At 37.6% G+C, this 18,963-nt stretch overlaps 1 protein-coding gene across 3 annotated transcripts in view; it reads right to left on the reverse strand.

Annotated features, from left to right (window-relative positions):
- Positions 1-18,963, reverse strand: part of SLC38A6 (solute carrier family 38 member 6) — a 61,915-nt gene that overhangs the window by 25,330 nt on the left and 17,622 nt on the right. For all 3 annotated transcript variants that reach the window (XM_054716009.1, XM_028141627.2, XM_054716010.1), the window contains exons 5-6: positions 16,537-16,576; positions 2,567-2,645 (exon numbers count right to left, since the gene is read on the reverse strand). In XM_054716009.1, coding sequence (XP_054571984.1) covers positions 2,567-2,645; positions 16,537-16,576 — 119 coding nt within the window. The remainder of the gene's footprint in view (positions 1-2,566; positions 2,646-16,536; positions 16,577-18,963) is intronic.

Here is an 18,963-nt window from a genome sequence, read left to right on the forward strand (position 1 = left end):
CCAGAAAAAAAAAATTAAATGGCAACTGATTTAAACTGAAGCTATGGTAAAAGTACCACTTTTAGAGAAAGAAGACCTAAGTTTTAACAGCAGTTCTGTCACATACTACCTTATTTCTAAAATTTTATATGTATTTTTATTCTTCCTCTTTGCACAAACACATATAACAATAAAAAACTGTGAATAACACCAATCAGAAAGTATATATGCACCCCTATGTTCACAGTGGCACAATTCACCATAGCTAAGATTTGGAAACAGCCTAAGTGCCCATCAGCAGATGAGTGGATTAAAGAATACTACGCTGCGGTAAAAAAGAAGGAATTCTTTCCATTTGCAACAGCATGGATGGAACTGGAGAGCATTATGCTAAGCGAAATAAGCCAGTCAGAGAAAGATAAATATCACATGATCTCACTCATTTATGGGATATAATGAACAACATAAACTGATGAACAAAAACAGATCCAGAGACAGAGAAGCATCGATCAGAACGTCAAACCTCAGAGGGAAGGTAAGGGAGGGTGGGCGTAAGGGGGAGAGATCAACCAAAGGACTTGTATGCATGCATATGAGCCTAACCAATGGACACAGACAACAGGGGGGTGAGGGCATGAGTGGGGGGTTGGGGGAGGCAATGGGGAGATAAGGACACATATGTAATACCTTAATCAATAAAGAAAAAAAATTTAAAATTGTGAATATGCCCAGCTGGTGTGGCTCAGTGGTTGAGCTTCAACCTATGAACCAGGAGGTCCCAGTTCAATTCCTGGTCAGGGCACATACCAGGGTGTCAGGCTCAATCCCCAGAAGGAGGGCATGCAGAAGGCAGCCGATCAATGATTCTCTCTCATCATTGATGTTTCTATCCCTCTCTCTCTGAAATCAATAAAAAATATTTTTTAAAATGTGAATAGAAGTGACCCAATTCAGGACCAAGGAAAAGAAAACACACACACATGTATGACAACTATCAGGATTAAAAGAGTTAATGCAAAACATTGAAATTTGACTCTGACCTTCCTGGCAAGCAGAGCAAATGAGAAAAAAATCATCTTTGAAACAGTCACTATTGATGATCCCAACAACTTTTTAAGAAGGCAATATACTACTGCCAGTATTATAGCAGGTGAAGAAACCTAAGGCTTTTATGGTGAGAAGAAGTAAAATTAATTTCCTGAGGCTTCTGAATATGAAATGGTAGGACACACACCTCCTTATTCTTGGTTTAACATTCTTCATTTTACCTCATATTGCTTAGAGTTCTTAGCTCTATATTATAAAAGAAATTCATCACATAGAACTTTTTGAGTAATTAAAAGTTGTCTGCAATATTTTTACTGCAAGTACAAAAGTGATTTTCACATAGCTACTCCTTCTAGGAATTATTTATCAAACTAGAAGCATAAAAATTAAAAGTAACTGTATAAAGCTATAGATAAAAAAGATACTGGTGAGCATCAAATGTGATAATGAATGAGGAAATCTTGTAAACTAATAAAGTACTATATTAAGGCACAATATTTATGATAATGAAACATCATTAAGAACTTTTTTCAACCACATTTTCTTAACAGTTCTTAGATCTAAAGTATACCATACTTTTTATTAACCAATGTCACCCCAATAAATTTGATGAAAAAATAAAGTATACACACTTTCCTTATAAATATGTATTTACAGTTATCTAAGTAGAATTCTTTCATACTGGTATAAGCCAAGTTATAAAAGCTAAATACATTTTGAAAACTTGCTCTTCAATCCAGACCAAGTTCAAATATTACAGCAAAATAACCAAATACTTAAATCTAAAAGTCTGATAGGTTGTTTTTGTTGTTGTTTATAAATTACATAAAATAACTTGATGACAAAACAATATATTCTGTCTTTTAGAGTTTATTTTTCTCAAAATTTCTTGTTCTATGCAGTGAAAGGAAAAGTATAATTAATTTGTTTTTTCACCCATAAAAAGAGATGAGTCAACAGTCTTTAGAACACAGTGTTTTTAAAATAAGGAGAAACAGGGTATGATGTGGCTTAGTACTGTTTATAACACTGTTAAAACAATAATCTTTGAAAATAATTTTTTAAATCATGCTTCATAATAGGAATCTCACATAAGTATGGCTATAACTTTATCAATATGATTTATCTTTATACGATGGTTGGCTGAAAAGTGACAGCAGTTTTATCCATTCAATCCTTTGCTGACCTTTACTATCAGTACTTTTAATCTTTATCCATTCCCCCATCCCAATCTTGCATAGTCCCAGAAATTTCTCCTTTACCCTTCTCCAAGATCTAGCTCAAACCTGTCCTGCCCTATCACACTCTCACAGACTGTAAGGGTTAAGCCCTTTCAAAGGGCTCAAGGCACAGTGCTTCATACATAATGGATCATCAATAAACATCTGCTGAGTATTTTCTTCTCCAGGACTACTCTGCCCCTGCCTAATATGTAAGTGTCTTGTGGGCAGGGACTACATTTGTTTTACTTTCCACTAGCTTAATAAATATTTATTGAACTAGTAAATAAGTGGACACATGTGAAGTATTTTTTTCTTACCCACTATGGTCTCCAGACAAAAATTCTGAAATAGCTGTAGGAAGCTCTGTCTTAATAATTAAAAGATAAGATGACATAGCTGCAAAAAGAATAAAAAGAATTCCTGTTAGAATTCTATCATCTTTAACCACTTAAAGAATAATTTATCCAGAAACACAGGTATCTATTAGGGCTATGTGGAAGATTAACCAATACTGCACTGTCCTCAAAGATACTAGTACACACACACACACACACACACACACACACACACACACACGGAGAGAGAGAGATCTATATACCGGGAATGCAGATAAATAACTCTGTAGAGCCCTAGATGGTTTGGCTCAGTGGATAGAGCGTCGGCCTGCGGACTGAAGGGTCCTGGGTTCGATTCCAATCAAGGGCACATGCCCGGGTTGCGGGCTCAATCCCCAGTAGGGGGCATGCAAGAGGCAGCCAATCAATGATTCTCTCTCTCAACTGATGTTTCTCTCTCTCCTTGCCTTCCTTTCTGAAATCAATAAAAATATATTTTTAAAAAATAACTTTGTAGAGAAGAATAACTGTAAGTTCATTAAGTATCCTTTGCTTACATTTCAAGTTCAAGGCAAATCATTAAGTTAAATGCTTAAGTACATAGAAACCCAGGTGATCTGGAGTCAGAATTTCAGTTTCACAGAGTAATAATCTCTCTTTCCCCCATAGGTTAAGTATATATTGAGAAAGAGCCCTGACCAGTGTGGCTCAGTGGTTCGATTCCAAGTCAAGGGCACGTACCTGGATTGCAGGTTCCCAGCCCTGGTTGGGTGGGTGCAGGAGGCAACCAATCGATGTGTTTCCCTCACATTGATGTTTCTCTCTCTTTCTCTTCTTCCCTCCCTCCCTTGCACTTGCTCATAAAAAAAAAAGGAAAAAATAATTTCAGGTGAGGATTAACGAAAAAAAAAAAAAAAGGAAGAAGAAAAAAGAGCCAACAAGAATATGTCCATGAAGAATAAAGAGTGTACATTAATTTTATTATTTATATATATTTCAGGAAACACTTTACTTTCTCCCTCAAACTACAAAAACTAAGAACACAAATGAATGCCAAGCCTTAATGGCAAAAATCTGGGGGGAAATTGATTAAAAGGTTCAAATAGTTTAAGAAGAAGAATGTATATTTCTCAATCAACATATTTAAAAGTAGCTGAACTCCTGCACAATTATTATAATGCTGTGTGAGAAAAAAAGACTCTATACTACCTTGTGTATAAATTTATATGAAATAGGCAATAATTACACACACAAACATACACTCAATTTTTTAAGTAAAAAAACATGTACCTGTGGCAAAGTAAAATTTGAAACAGTTAAGTAAGTAGCCACTTCCTTGTAATGAAAATGTACATATACACATTTTCCAGTTTATGACTATTTGTTTTCCCCGACAGAAGGACAGCTGTTGAAGTGCAGCTTTTTCCAGGCAGCAGTACAGTACATTTCTTCAAACGCTCCTTTACTTGTGGGATTGTACGAGAAAAGGTGTTCTATATTGCTTACACTCTCATAAGGAAACACTTGCTATTAATTTGGTACAGAAGGAAGGTTTAATTTCTTCCACTCAAGGATTTGAAGTCTCTGTTTATAATACTTTATCTATTCCAAAGAATCATACACATATGGTGTGATAATAAAAATCATGAACGGAATTTTCTGAAACTGGCCTAGAGCTACTTAAATATATCTTGCCAGAAAAAAAAAAAAGACAAAAATACCTTGAAAACAAGGAATGCAGACTTCCTACACAATGTGATTTATTATCTGCCCATCAGTCTTTCTTGCTTGGATTAATCCAACACTCCATGGATTTCTAAAGTTTCAGACATTCATCTCTTTCAGTAATTTTCTATTATTTCTTTTAGATCTCTAGCTGTAAAAAGCTTCAATGAATATGAGATCATATTTCTTTCTAATATACAATCTGTCATTCTTCCCAGAATTTCTATTAGCCTCTGGCTAATCATTTGATCACTTTTATCCTCTGTTGTAGCCTTAACTCTGGTTTTCAAATGGGTGTCCTATTTCATTAGATTCCAGTCTGAAGAATCATGTATATTTCAAGAAATATAAACGTTTCTCTCTCAAAAAAAGATCTCAGCATACAAGATGTATATATATATGATAAGACAGGCAAAATACTGCTTCTTAGAGACTGCTGATGCTTGTATTAAGAGCTACAGAACCACAGAACTCATGACTAAGCAAGTAAAACAAAGAAAGACACTATATTTTATACTAAATTATTTTTTTCTTAACTTCAAGTAAAGTTTCATGCAAGGACTATTATATATAATACAGAAAGGAAACAAGAATATACATTAAGTTAGGAAATACATCTTCATTAGATTCACATGAAAAGAACAATCAGCTCAGTAAAATAAACTGGAAAAGTTTTACTAGTAAAGATATGATATCAATAAGAAAGTTCACATATCCATTGATTTTTAACCAAACGGTTCACTCGATCAAAAAGCTGCCTGTCACAACTTTTGTCTCGGGTCTTCTATTAATGGCATAAGGAAGTGTTTAAAGACATCTTAGAGACAGGTCATAAGCAAGAATTTATAAATGATATTTGCTGACATTGATACATAGCATACACTCCTAATACAAGACACACCAATATTGTAACCTAAATTAATAGCTGTAACAGGGTCATCCATAAGTGCCATGGTTATAGTTAAGTGGTTCTGGCCTACACACTACCAAAGCCAGAATTAGTGCTAGAAGTCATACCTTGATGACAGGTATTCAACCATTACAAATCATTTCGTTTCACCACATTAACTAAATAGGTATTCTTTTCTCGTTCATTTTAAACATAACTAATAGAATTCATTTCATGGAAACTGTCCTGGGAAGAAAATTCAAAAAATCTGTGAGCCTAATCAAAACACAGAAGTTGAAAGTATTCTTTAAAAACCATGTGGGAAAAGCAACTCTTATATTAAGAAATGACTAAAATAGGGTAAAATTTGATTAGGCAATAGCAAGCGGAAAGGTATTAATATTGGTTGTCTAATCATAAAGAGAAACACATGAGTTGGCAGCATGGGGGTTGAGGGAGCGATGGCAGAAACAGAGGGAAAGGGATAAGTATGAGAACAGCAAACATTTTTGGTTTGGGGTGCCTAGTGTATGCTTGACAGTATTCTAAGAGATCTGCAAGTTATTTCCTCGCTTCACCTTCACCACAGACCTGTAAGGCAGATGTTATTTATTTCACAGATGAAGAAATGGAAGCACAAAGGAGTAGCTTGCCCAAGCTAGCGAGGGTGGAAGCAGCCAGTCTGGCTTGAGAAACTTGCACTTAACTACTCTGCTATGGGAAAGTGCGGGCACAAAGTGAATAAATTCAACACAGCAAAGAAAAAGAAAGTCTATCAAGAGAACCACTCCCCAGGGTTGTTCTTTTTTCTTTTATCATCAGCATTTAAACAATAAATTGTGTCTGACTGTTGTGTTTAACATTTGGGTGCAAAGAAATTAAAGAATTTAAACAACACAGAAAATTAGTTAGAAGCTTTACTAGTAAGAGCACTTAGAAGGTTCATTTCACATTGAAATGTATTTTCAGCATAATTCATTTCATTTTTGTGAGCTGGTTTAGTGAAGTAATTAATTAGTACAAGATTCCTCAGACAAACTAAGGAGTTTCATGGTAGGACTCTACCTAATAGGACACTATGGATAGGACTCTGCCACTATGATTCTACTGTATCAACAACTATTGTTATAGTTCAGAAAAGGAAGTTTCCTATTTTCACATGGCTGAGATATTAACACTATTAACACTATATTCAAATAAAAAGAATTAAAATGAAAACCAACCCCTCCTCCCACAAACTTTGTACTCTTTTGGACTATTTTTCCAAAGATTCTCCTTTAAATACACACACATACACACACTCACACACACATACACACACACACATACATAAGGCCTCCGTTGGAGCTGGGTCTAAGAAATCATTAGTTTACAAAAATAATTACCTTTTTGTTAAACACTTGAAATACACATATGAAGATAAAATTACACACAGCTATTTTTAAAGCAGAATTAGGTTTTCAGCACTTGGAGGAAATTCAGCAACTTCTTAAAGGATTAGTCAGCCAGCCCTAAACAGATGGACTATGGGAGAAAAAAATAACTTCGCTTATGTCTAAAAGAGGTTCAATTTTACTTCAAACATGTTTTTAGTCACAGATTGCAACTAGTTTATTATATTCAACATTAGTGGCCCGGTGCATGAAATTCATGCACATTAAAAGGGAATTAATTAGAGGAAATATTTTAATATTGCTATTTGCCCTTTCTCTATAATAGAAGTGTCAGAGATAGAAGAAAATTAGTAAAATGTACATGAAAATCTCCCTCCTGTCAGAATTTGGGGTTCACTGCAAGACCCAGAGTCAAGTCCCCGCCCACCCGCACGTGCGCCTCGAAATCGCGAGACCCAGACCCGGCTGGCCCCAACCCCGTCAAGCCCTGCAGGGCAGGTCCCCTGGCTCGGCACCAGATTGGGGGGCGCAGCCTCAGGTGCCCTGTCAAGCCTTGCCTGGTGGGGGCTTGGGGGGGGGCACAGCCTCAGGTCCCCAGGCCTGGCCTCAGGTCCCCAGGCCTTGGCACCGGGGCAGGAGGCGCAGCCTCAGGTCCTCCGGCCCCAGCACCAGGGCGCGAGGGCATGAGGGCATGTCGACCATTTGCTTATTAGCTCTTTATAATCTAGGATGTCTCTCTTATTAACCTGGTGTTTCTATTAAATGTTCAAATACCACTGAAAATCTATCCCTACTCAAAACAGTACACAAACACAATCTTTCCCTTTTTTTAAAAAGGACTTTTAAAAAAATGCTGATGATGTCTCTTTCCTCACTTGTTTTTTAAAATTATTTTTAATTGATTTTAGAGAGAAGAAGGGAGAGGGAGAGAGAGAGAGAAACATCTATGTGAGAGAGAAATATCAATCAATTGCCTTCTGCGCATGCACCCTGATGGGGATGGAACCTGGTATGTGCCCTGACTGGGAGTCAGACTGGCGACCCTTCAGTGTATGAGCCTCCTGATGCTCAACCAACTGAGCCATATCAGCCAAGGCAAGGATTTTTTTAAAAAACCCTGACAACAATGTCATTTCCCTAATTTGTGTACAAATGAAAATCACAATATATGGAGGGACTTTTTTCTCCATAACCCTAAAAAAATTATAACTTTGTTTTACCATTATCAAGATCTTAAATTTGAATAAAAAGTGACCAGAATATTCACTATTCTAAAACACCTATAAATAAAAATTAGTACTAAGAAATGCATTATTATCTAAACCTTTTTAAAGTGACATGTTACCAGTAAATATTGCTACAGGAAGTACTTGTGAAAAAGACTCCTTCCAAATTTCCTCTCTCTCCCCTAAGTGCTTCCTAGAATTTCTAAACAATATTGAGGCTCAATAAAGCTGCAGTTTGACTACAGATGATGTTACCAGCAGATGGCATTGTAACAGCGCACCCAATCCTTATTTCCCAGGAGACAATACAAACTAGTACATCTAAAAAACTTCACTATCCTACCAAAAGAAAAAAAAGAAAAGGAAAAAAAAGACCAAATAGTTCCAGAATTATCTAATATTAAATCATAAATTTGAAAAATACTGAGAATTTAAAATGTCTATAGTTCTCGACTGAAAACTTATTTATACCTTTCTGTTTATGAATGAGATTTAGTAACTAGGCTGCCTGAGGAATACAAGGGCTGCTGAGTTTCTCTTAAAACTTAGATTCTTACACTAAGGTGTTAATTGAGGCTGTTAGAATAAGGTTAGTGGGAGTCGTGCCAGACTAGAGAAACTGGGTCATTCTACCTATTTCAGGAGGTCTCAGTAAGACTACTAATGCTTAGGGTTTTCCTTTCACAATATGCAGCAGTAATTCAAACTTTAATCTCCTTTAAAGATTTGGGGCTTTAGAGAACTAAGAAAAGAATATGCTATCCATAGTGGTCCTTCATATTTTTAAGAGCAAAATAAGAATTTAACATACTCCTAGGAGCCACTCACCTTTCCACATATTGAGTTGGGCAAGATATGAAACCAGTAATAACATGAATTAACTTTTATCACGTACTTGTAAGAGTTCATAGTTAATAGACTTTCTCTAGCTTGACTAACGATGATTTGGGGTGCACCATTTGATTTGCAGGGATATTTTAGCCTACCGGGTGGTCTATCTTAGGAGTTCAAATGAATTGAAACCATGTAACTACTTACCTTGGTTCTTAAGAAAAGAACTTCATTATGCAACACAGAGGAACTATGTGGAAAGTACCTATACTTATTTGCTATTACAGTTCTTAACCTTTTGCACTCGGATGTCGAGATTAAAATTACTCTTTGAATGTATCAATAATTTGAAATATAAAAAAATCCAAATAAATAAGTTTGTATGAAAAGAAACCCCAGGTTTTTATTCTACTGCCGCACTTTGTAAAATCTGGGGTATTTAAAAAATTAAATCCCGAGTAGAATAAAGGAATCGAGATAAAAGCAAGAGAGTGCAAAGGGTTAATCCTTTTACTAGTAGTATACTAAATCCAAACTCTCAGCCGGAGTTCTCTTGCCCGTAACAGCATTAAATACCAAAACTTCCAGATGCTTTCCTGACTTTGTGTCCCAGCAGCAATGACTCTCGGCAAACACCACTCAGGCTCCTGAGGAAATGGGCAACTGGGGACTATCTCTGGCTCTAGCCTATTTCAGGCCCCCAATTCATTAGTGTTGGGAAGAGATCAGGAATTGCTTTTCAGTAGTATTTTACTATATGGCTCTCCATTTTCCAAAGGCAAGGGTTCCAAGTAACCTTAGAATAAAAGCACTAAGTTTAGTGAGTCACATTTTTTTCTATCATAAAGTTTAGAGATTATTCAAAAACAGATTTTTTCCTCAAAATTTGTTAGGACACATTACTGCCCAGTAACATACTTGGTGCCTGATTGGTCTTGGGGGAAACAAGATTTTCAGTGAAGTTCTGACAGTAGATTCTTTCCTAAAGAAACTGTATGTTCACATATATTCTGTGGTCTTCTCTTCCCAGTTGATGAACTTTCTTTTCCTCCTAAAGGAGTATCACGCCAGGTCAATGACTTCTTCTTCTTGTCCTCCATGTCTTATGCCTTCCTTTCTTCCTATAATGACTCTTACTTACTAAATGCCTACTATGTGCTAGATACTAAGGATGCAAGCCAATGAGCAAGTTACCTAGAGTTATGGAATCTGGAAACACAGGTAATAAACTGGGTCTTCGTTTTGCTGGTAAGGGTCTCTCTGTTCCATTTTCCTCATAGATTCATCAGGGGCAAAGAATCCCAAGAAAACTGAGACATGTTTAAATGCTACAAAGAATAAAAGAGTCAAGCAGCATTAATCTAAGACATAATTACCTAATCTGAAAACAGATTTCAAAATACCTTATTTTCTATTTTACATAAGATCTAACTCTCCTCAATACCTCTCACCTTTTAATGTTTAAATAATTCTAAATTACAAATCATTCAACGGGCTTTCAAGTCTCTTTATATCATTTATATAATATATAAAATTGTCTCTTTGAGGCAAAATCTGAGGCTTTTAAGTAGAACTTTTTTAACTGTCTCATTCACTCAACAAATACTATTTATTGAGTTCCTTTACCAGAAACTAGGTCAGGTTATGAAAACACATAGTTCCTGTCCCCAAGGAGATTTTAAAATCCTCGACATTTAATCTTTTCACAGCTTTTCAAACATTTACTATATCATAGCAGAAAGAATTAAGGCTTTAGAAGTAGACAGACAGAGCGGGGTTTGAGTCCTGGTTTGATTAAGGGGTAAAGGTAAGCAAGTTACTTATACCCCCTGAGCACTCATCTCTGCCTCTATAAAAAGAGGGTCATATCATCTACCTTGAAGAGTTGCGGTAAGTATAATTAAAGTGACTAGTGGAACGCTTGACCTAGGTAGAAGTTATTATATTATTTTTCAGTTCTAACCAATCACTGCAAAAACTCAGACCATTTATACTAACAGACTGTAACAGAGCATCCTATCTTTCAAAAAATGCTATCTGAATTATATTATATGCAGATAGGCATGGAAGAAGTATAAAAATTCAATCTGATGCTACACACTTTATAAGTATCCAATGAATTTCTAATTAATAACGAAAAATCCACTTTGTAAGTCATATGCACAACGTATTAAAGATCCTCCTAAATAAGTGTTTCTTCTCACGCATACATGGTCTAGCTGCTTAGGACTTACACAAACCCAGCGTATATCAATCAAGGAACTACCTCTTAAGGCTCCTAGTCATTAACCTCAGAGGCTCAACGGCTCCCCTAAAGTTCCAAGAACTGAGATTCCCCTTTTCTGACAAGAAACAGCATCTATGAAAGCTTTTAGACCAATAGTTGCTGATTTGTTAAAGAAACCTAACAAAACACCAAATTATTTATATATAATTGATTTCAGAGATGAAGGGAGAGGGAGAGAGAGAGATAGAAACATCAATGATGAGAGAGAATCATTGATCAGCTGCCTCCTGCACGCCCCCAATTGAGGATCGAGCCCACAACCCGGGCATGTGCCCTTGACCAGAATCAAACCCAGGCGCTTCAGTCCCCAGGCTGACGCTCTATCCACTGAGCCAAACTGGCTAGGACACCAAATCATCTTTTGAACCAAGCTTAACCCTCCCACTGAACTTTCCTGTAATAAAAATATTTTAATGTTCTGAAAGAATTAATATGTCTCCCAAAGTACCAAATTAGAATTCGAATTTTGAGATAAGAAGGGGTCTTAAGCTCCCTGCCTCCCATCCTACCCCCAGCAATTTAACAAAGAGAAAACTGAGGCGAAGAGAGTGAGGGAGGGACTTCCCTAAGACACATGGCTACCCAATGACAGAGATTGGAGTAGAAAGAATTCAAGGTATGTAACTTCCAGTCCAGTGTTCTGCTCACAATAACAAGCTTCCAATTCAATTGAAATTAGGGAATGATTTGTGTATACCTGGCTAAGACCAAAACCTCTATAATGTGTTTTAATTATTACTTAGTGAACTGTCAATAAATAAACTTTTAACCAATATAAAAAAAAATCACGGAGACATTCTTTTAAAACTAAATAAGCCTCACCTGCTTTCCTGAATTTGAGGGACATTAAAAATTGCTGTGACTGCTTCTAAGTCATTTTTTTTTAAAGGTCCTAAAGCAAAGCAAGCAAGCAAATCAACAAACTCAGAGTTGGGAGAACGGATTATTTATCTGCCACCAATGTAGGAATCCTTCCTAGAACATTCTGACATTTGACCAACCAGCTCTGTTTGAATGTTTTAGGGATAAGGAGCATTTTCAAAGAGTGTGGGTCGTTCCCATTATTACACAGCTTAGTTACAAAGGTATTCCAAATGCACCCAAACTAGCTTCACTGTGGACCCATCAGAACCAGCTCTGTTCTCTGGAACAATACTCAATTAGTCTAGCATCTTTTTTTTTTTTTCATGTTCAGCTTTTCATATATTTAAAACTAGCAATCAGTCTAGCAATCCCCTTTTCTCTTCTTTTTTTAAATACATATTTTTTTTTACTGATTTCAAAAAGGAAGGGAAAGAGAGCGAAACATCAATGATTTGAAAGAGAATCATTGATCAGCTGCCTCCTGCACACCCCACACTGGGGATCAAGCCCCGCAACCCAAGAATGTGCCCTGACTGGGAATGAAACAATAACCTCCTGGTTCATAGGTTGACACTCAACCACTGAGCAACAGCCAGGCCCCTTTCCACTTCTTGATAAATATACCTAGAACACTTAAAAGTACTTGGAAATAGTCCATACAATTCATATCCAGCTCCAATCAGTTCAACAAAGGTTCATCAAGTCTCAGGTATTGTGCTAGGTTCTGGGAGTACAAAGAGAAATGAGACATAATCCTTGCCCTGGAGGAGCTTACAATATAGTGGGGGAGAAAAGCATATACAGAGATAACTTTAATAACAGCAAGTGCTAAAATAGAATCATGTTCAATAACAGTTACATATAAGATTAGAGAACAAGGGATTAGGGTGAAGGATATAGAGAATACAATAGCAGGCAGGCATTGTGCCAGGGTACAAAATTGGATCCAAATTCCTAGAATGAAAATTCTACATAAAATGATAAAAAAAATAGCTCAACCTACTCTAAAAAAAAAAAAAAAAAAAATTGATGGCGCTCACTAATTACATGGAGAGTAAAATGGACTGAAAATAACAAAATATCCTAATATATAAAAACCCAGAGTCCGAAACGACCGAAGGCTTGACAGACCAGAAGTCAGTCCTGCAGTCAGCACTGACTGCCCAGAGGGTGAAGGATCAGGCCCAGAGAGAGAGGCAGTTTCTGATCCGCAGCCTCCGTGGCAGCTGTTGATCAGCCGTTGCCTCTCTCTTTCTCTCTGGGCTTTGCCAGCAGCCATGCCTCTGTTTCTCTCCAGGCCTCCTCGGGGCTGCTGATCAGCCCCGCCTCTCAGATCAGGCCCAGAGATAGGCCCGGAGATGCTGACTGGCATAGAAACCGACCAATCAGAACCAAATCTGGGTGAACTGTGAAGGCAGAACCTAAGTTGGGGGCTGAGGAGGGGTTTTAAGGGCAACAGCTGTTTGGTGCAAGGTGTAAGAAAGTGGTTCAATTTTTTAATGACCGGTTTGGCAGTATAGTGCATATGGCTGGCTATCAGTCCAGATATAGGGATTATGTATTTTTGTCTGCAAAGAGCATCTCCTCCTGCTGAAAAAGGCTCCCTCCCACATTTAAGAAATCCTATCCTATATAATCTATCTATACTAATAAAAGGGTAATATTCTAATTAGACCAGGTCGGCCGGCCATCTTCCGGACGTCTGACTTCCTTCTGGACAAAGCCATGGTGGTGGGGGCCAAGGCAGAGGCAGTTAGGGGTGATCAGGCCAGCAGGGGAGGGCAGTTGGGGCGAGATCAGGCTGGCAGGGGGTTAGGGGCAATCAGGCCAGCAGAGGAGGGGCAGTTGGGGGCAACCAGGCCGGCTGGGGAGGGCAGTTAGGGTCGATCAGGCAGGCAGGCAGGTGAGCAGTTAGAAGCCAGTGGTCCCAGATTGCAAGAGGGATGTCTGAATGGACATCCCCCAAGGGGTCCCCAATTGGAGAGGGTGCAGGCTGGGCTGAGGGAACCCCCCCTCAGTGCACAAATTTCGTGCACCAGGCTTCTAGTACATTCATATTAGAGACCAAGTATATAGTTAAGCAATATATATTTGCTAAAATAAAATATTCCAAAGATTTCTTAAAATCAATGCCATTATATAGATTCCTAAAGAAAGAGACTTATTTTACTGAATTCTGGTCTGAAGAGTAAAGAAGTATTTGGTAGACAGAAATTATTTTGTATGACATCCAAGAAAGCGTTCCTCTCATTCAATAATATGTGTTTCCATGAACATTGAAAGAATAAAAACATGAATGTTCAGGATTTCCAGAGCAATGGCAACTACAATTTATTGTTGGAATGTTAATATTTTTTTAAGCCATGGTAAAGTATTTTATTTGTGGGGCAATGGAGAGTCACTGTCTGATCCAGACAGTCACAAAAATAAGCCACAAATACAAAATTACATTGGAAAAGGCAATTCTTCCAACATAACCAAATGCCTAGTCTTCACAGGCTCAGCCATTCCCTCCAAGAGAATCTTGGAACTCAACTGGACCAAGCCTCCTTTTGAATGGGTGGGGAAACTAAGGTTTGGAGTGAAAAAATAATCTGCCTCAAGGAATGACTTAAAATTAGTTACAAAGGATAAGTAGAAGCAAGGCTCCTGATCATACAGAGCTGAGATGAAATATTTGGCTCTTAAGCTCAATTCAAATCTTTAGCTTTACAATTTAGCTATGTGGATCATGAGCAAGTTCTTTATGCCACTAACTCTTTTTTTAAATATATTTTTATTGTTGACAATATCACATATGCCCCCCCCTTTACCCTCTATGCTCAGCCCCTCTCCTTCCCCACTCCTCTACCCGCTGCCAGGCCTTCACCACACTACTGTGTCTATGCGTTATGCCTCTCTCTATATATAAAAGCCTAAGTGACCAAATGGCTGAACAACTGGTCAACAATCGCTACGATGTGCACTGACCACCAGGGGGCAGACGCTCAACGCAGGAGCTGGTGGTCAGTGCGCTCCCATAGTGTGAGCGCTACCCCAGATGCCGGGCTCATGGCTGGCAAATGCAGCTGAGGGAGCGTGCGCCTCTCCTATGTCCGCTGCAGCGCTAATGCAGCTGCTGCAGCAGGAGCAGCAGGGCTGGGATGAGTGGGAGCAGCTCAGTGCCAGGCCCAGGCTCCGGCTCCTCCCTGGCCGCCTGCCACTTTGCGCACTACTACATCCCCCGAGGGGTCCTGGATTGCGAGAGGGTGCAGGCCAGGCTATGGGACCCCACCGGTGCACGTGCACTGGTCCTCTAGTAAGTACATAATTTCTTTGGTTTATCTCTTCTAACTCTTAGTTACCACATCAGTCAAATGGAATAATAAAGTGTTTGGTGGAGGGTAAGATAACCTGGGTAATTTGCTTAGTTCTCACTAAATGTAGCCAAGGGAATGTTAATATTTTCCCTGACCAAGAAACCCATTAAAGATAGACTTCAGTTGAATAATACTTAAAGTGAAATAGTTCAGACCTCGATTATCAGAGTTGAACTTTATTAAAACTGTCATCTTTCAGTTATTTTGAACTGTTACATATAATAAGATTAAAATTTCCTCTGACCATACAATCCTGTGTAAGACCCAAAGTGCATGTCAACCTTCTCTGTGTATATTCCTTTAAACCAGCGATTTTCAACCTTTTTTTTAATCTTATGGCACATCTAAACTAATTATTAAAATTCTGAGGCACACCAAAAAATATCTTTTTTGCTGATCTGACAAAAATTAGGTATAATTTTGATTCATTCACACCAATTGGCTATTGTTTTCACCATTGTCGTTTTTTTGTTTTGTTTGTTTTTTGTTTTAATTTGACAATCTAAGGGAAAAGAGGTCAGTACCCTGACTAAATAGCCAGGTATTGCATGCTTTAAACATACTTGAATTTTTAAATTCAAGAATTTAAATGCACTGCACAGGTTGAAAATTGCTGCTTTTAAACTAATAGCATTTACTTAGAACTCCAGTCAATGCTGAAAACATGTTCAGCACTATGTAACTTCTTTACAACATATATAAATATAATTCCCATATTTTGTATTTAAATGTGTAGCTATCTCTAATTAACACTAATTTTTGGTTCTTGATACTGGGATTTTTTAATGGGAACAAGATAACAGATAAATGTGACAATGTTTTTCTCAGGTCTATTTTTTAAACCATTTGGTCATTTTTCTCTGCTGTAAGAGGACTGTTTGTCTACAATGGTGGTGTTCTATGAGCTGAATGTTCACAGCTCATAGAACACCACTCCCACTAAAGCAGTCCCCACTAATGGGGGTGATTAGGACAAAAGTGAAGGGGAAGTATTTCAGAATCACCTGGAGAGTTTCCTAAACCAGCGGTCACCAACCTTTCGGACCTCGTGGACTACCGGTTGGCAAATGCTGTATCTAAACAGTACATCACCACTATCACAACTACAGAAAGCAAATGTTTTAGAGGTGTGTTGCGGGCCTAATAGCAAGACTGAAATCAAGGGTTTACCTGGAACTGATTTAGAAGTTATTGTCCAGGCAGGCTGCTTAAAAACCCCACAAAAAAGAGTAATGAGGACAACACGCAAGGTTTCTAAGGCTACCTGTGACCACAGGGGTTCAGGTTCCCAGCTAGACCTGTGGTAAGGCAAGAAACCAAAAGAGGAAATCATTTCCATCACATCTATGCATAAGCCGTGCACTTTCAACTGCTTACCTCCAATATTCTGGATTATTATGGTGCCTGCCACCACCACCTATAAAAGAACAAATGTATTTAGAAGATGGAAGGGGAAATAATATAAAAGGATTGGTATTTTATTAAAATCCAATAACTATTACTAAAAAACAGATGCAGAAATCCAGAGAAATTGAAATAAATTTTGCCAGCCATTTGTAATACATAAAACTAATAATCATTACATAAAAAGCCTTTCTTTAATAGTTCCATGGTTACTATAAAGAATACTTTTGTAAGTTTTCTTGGCAGTCATTTTTAAACAGTTAAAAGTGTTAAAAAGCTAGTAATCAGTGGTTATCAAAGTACCAAAAAATTGAAATTGAATCTATCTGGTCTCATTCTCCATTTTTACTGGTTTACCACATTGCTTTAGTAGGTAGACTGAGACAGCGTGAGGTGTGCTCTGCCAATGCTGTACTACCTACAAGGAAATGATATAGTCTTCCAAATATATCATCCTGGCATACATCAAGGCTTTCCACATCTCTTGTCCCAGGGAATAATAATCTAGAGCAGGAAACTTTAGAACCCATATATTCTCAAATCTGAAAATTTAGCAACGTTTCAAACTTAATAATATGCAGTGGGCTGAGTGGAGGTTATAAAGACTGTAGTATCTGTCCTAGCTGATTTGACACAGTGGATAGCGTGCTGGCCTGTGGACTGAAGGGTCCCGGGTTAGATTCTGGTCATGCCTGGGTTGCAGGCTCGATCGCCAGTGGGGGGGGGGGGGGGGGTGCAGGAAGCAGCTGATCAATGATTCTCTGATCATTGATGTTTCTGTCTGTCTCTCTCCCTTCCTCTCTGAAATCAGTAATATATAGAATTGGTGAACTCCTCCCCTCTCAAAATGGGGCAGCTGCTACTCAGCTCTGGTTAGTTGCTGGCATATGGGCATGTGGATCCAATGCAGCTAAATCTTACTATTTCTGAAAGTCAAAAATTGAATTCTTTAAAATATCGTAACTTTTAGTTAGCAATCAGTTAAAAATAAAAAGGATCTGAACCAAACAAAATATGCTTGAGGACTAAATTCAACCTGCAGGCTACTAGCTTGTGATCTTTGATGAGACTCCTGGGAAACTCAAGAAAGCAGTTCATCCATTCTTGGTGATCAGATGTACTCAGAAGAAACATTCTGCTTCCACTTGGGCCTTTCGATCACTCAAACAAATCTTGGTGGCTCTGCACCCCCAATGTATGTTTGGAGCTGACTGACTATCTAGGGTCATGCAGTCCTACACAGATTGGAAACGGATCACCCTTCTAGGAATCCCATCCATGGCACAGCCTGTTCCTATCCTGGGAACAATCTAAGTTACTGAGGCCTAGAGGCCTTGGAGTCTGCAGAGCAGGACTAATGACAGGAAAATTTAGAGACATGTCTTTGAAGATGTGGTCATCGCCTCTCTAACATTTTTCAGAAAATAAAAATAAAAAAACTATGCATATCAACCCATTTAAAAATTAGTTCCAAAATTCAGTTATTTGTGAAAAGACTATTTTGAACTTTTTTTTTTTAACACTACCTTTCATCAGTCATACATAATAACTGGATTTCTTTTCAGTCATATATAATAATGAAATTTCTTTTCTATTAATATCATGCAAAAAGTAATAATATCAACTTATTGGTGATTATTTTTTCCCTTGTTTTCTTTTTTTAGCATTTAAGATCTAGAAAGCCTATCTATCTATCTATCTATCTATCTATCTATGTATCTATCTATCTACCTACCTATCTATCTTCTTATCTACCACAGTGCATGACATATGGTATTTGCTCAAGACATTTGTTTGGTTAATAAATAAATCAACTTAGAGACAATTAAAAAAATCTTCCTTAAAAATTTCAAAAAACATTTATAAAATATTCTTTAATTCTTAGAACAATGTTATCCTATCATATATAACATCACTATCCATATTATATCTGGAAAGAAGGTAATAGGAAAGTTTCAACCCAATTGTGAAAATGAACAGGAAATATTTAAAAGGCAGACAAACAACTCCTTATTTGGAGTGCCCTCTATCTATATACCTGCCTACTAAGTACCAGGTGCATACATTAAAACGATAATGCAAATATTCTAGAGTTCTAGGAAAGGGGACTCAACAATTCATGCTGCTCATTGGGAAATAACACTGATGATACTTAGAGTCATGTTATAGAACATATTCAATTTATTGGAGAGTTTTCTTATGTAAGTAACCTTTTCTTCTTCCTTGCTTAAACTGAATGCAGGAAACTGATCATGATTCTGCCAAACATTCTGAACTTTAGGAAAGAGAAACTGTTACTAGGGTATTAACAAAACCCTTTACCCTCAGGTACTAAGTAATTACTGTATTCTCCATTTTGCACTTTTGTACTTTATCCCTTTAGTACTTTAACAACCAAGT

The sequence above is a fragment of the Eptesicus fuscus genome, chromosome 5 (assembly GCF_027574615.1).
Source record: "Eptesicus fuscus isolate TK198812 chromosome 5, DD_ASM_mEF_20220401, whole genome shotgun sequence".
Lineage (NCBI taxonomy): Eukaryota > Metazoa > Chordata > Mammalia > Chiroptera > Vespertilionidae > Eptesicus > Eptesicus fuscus.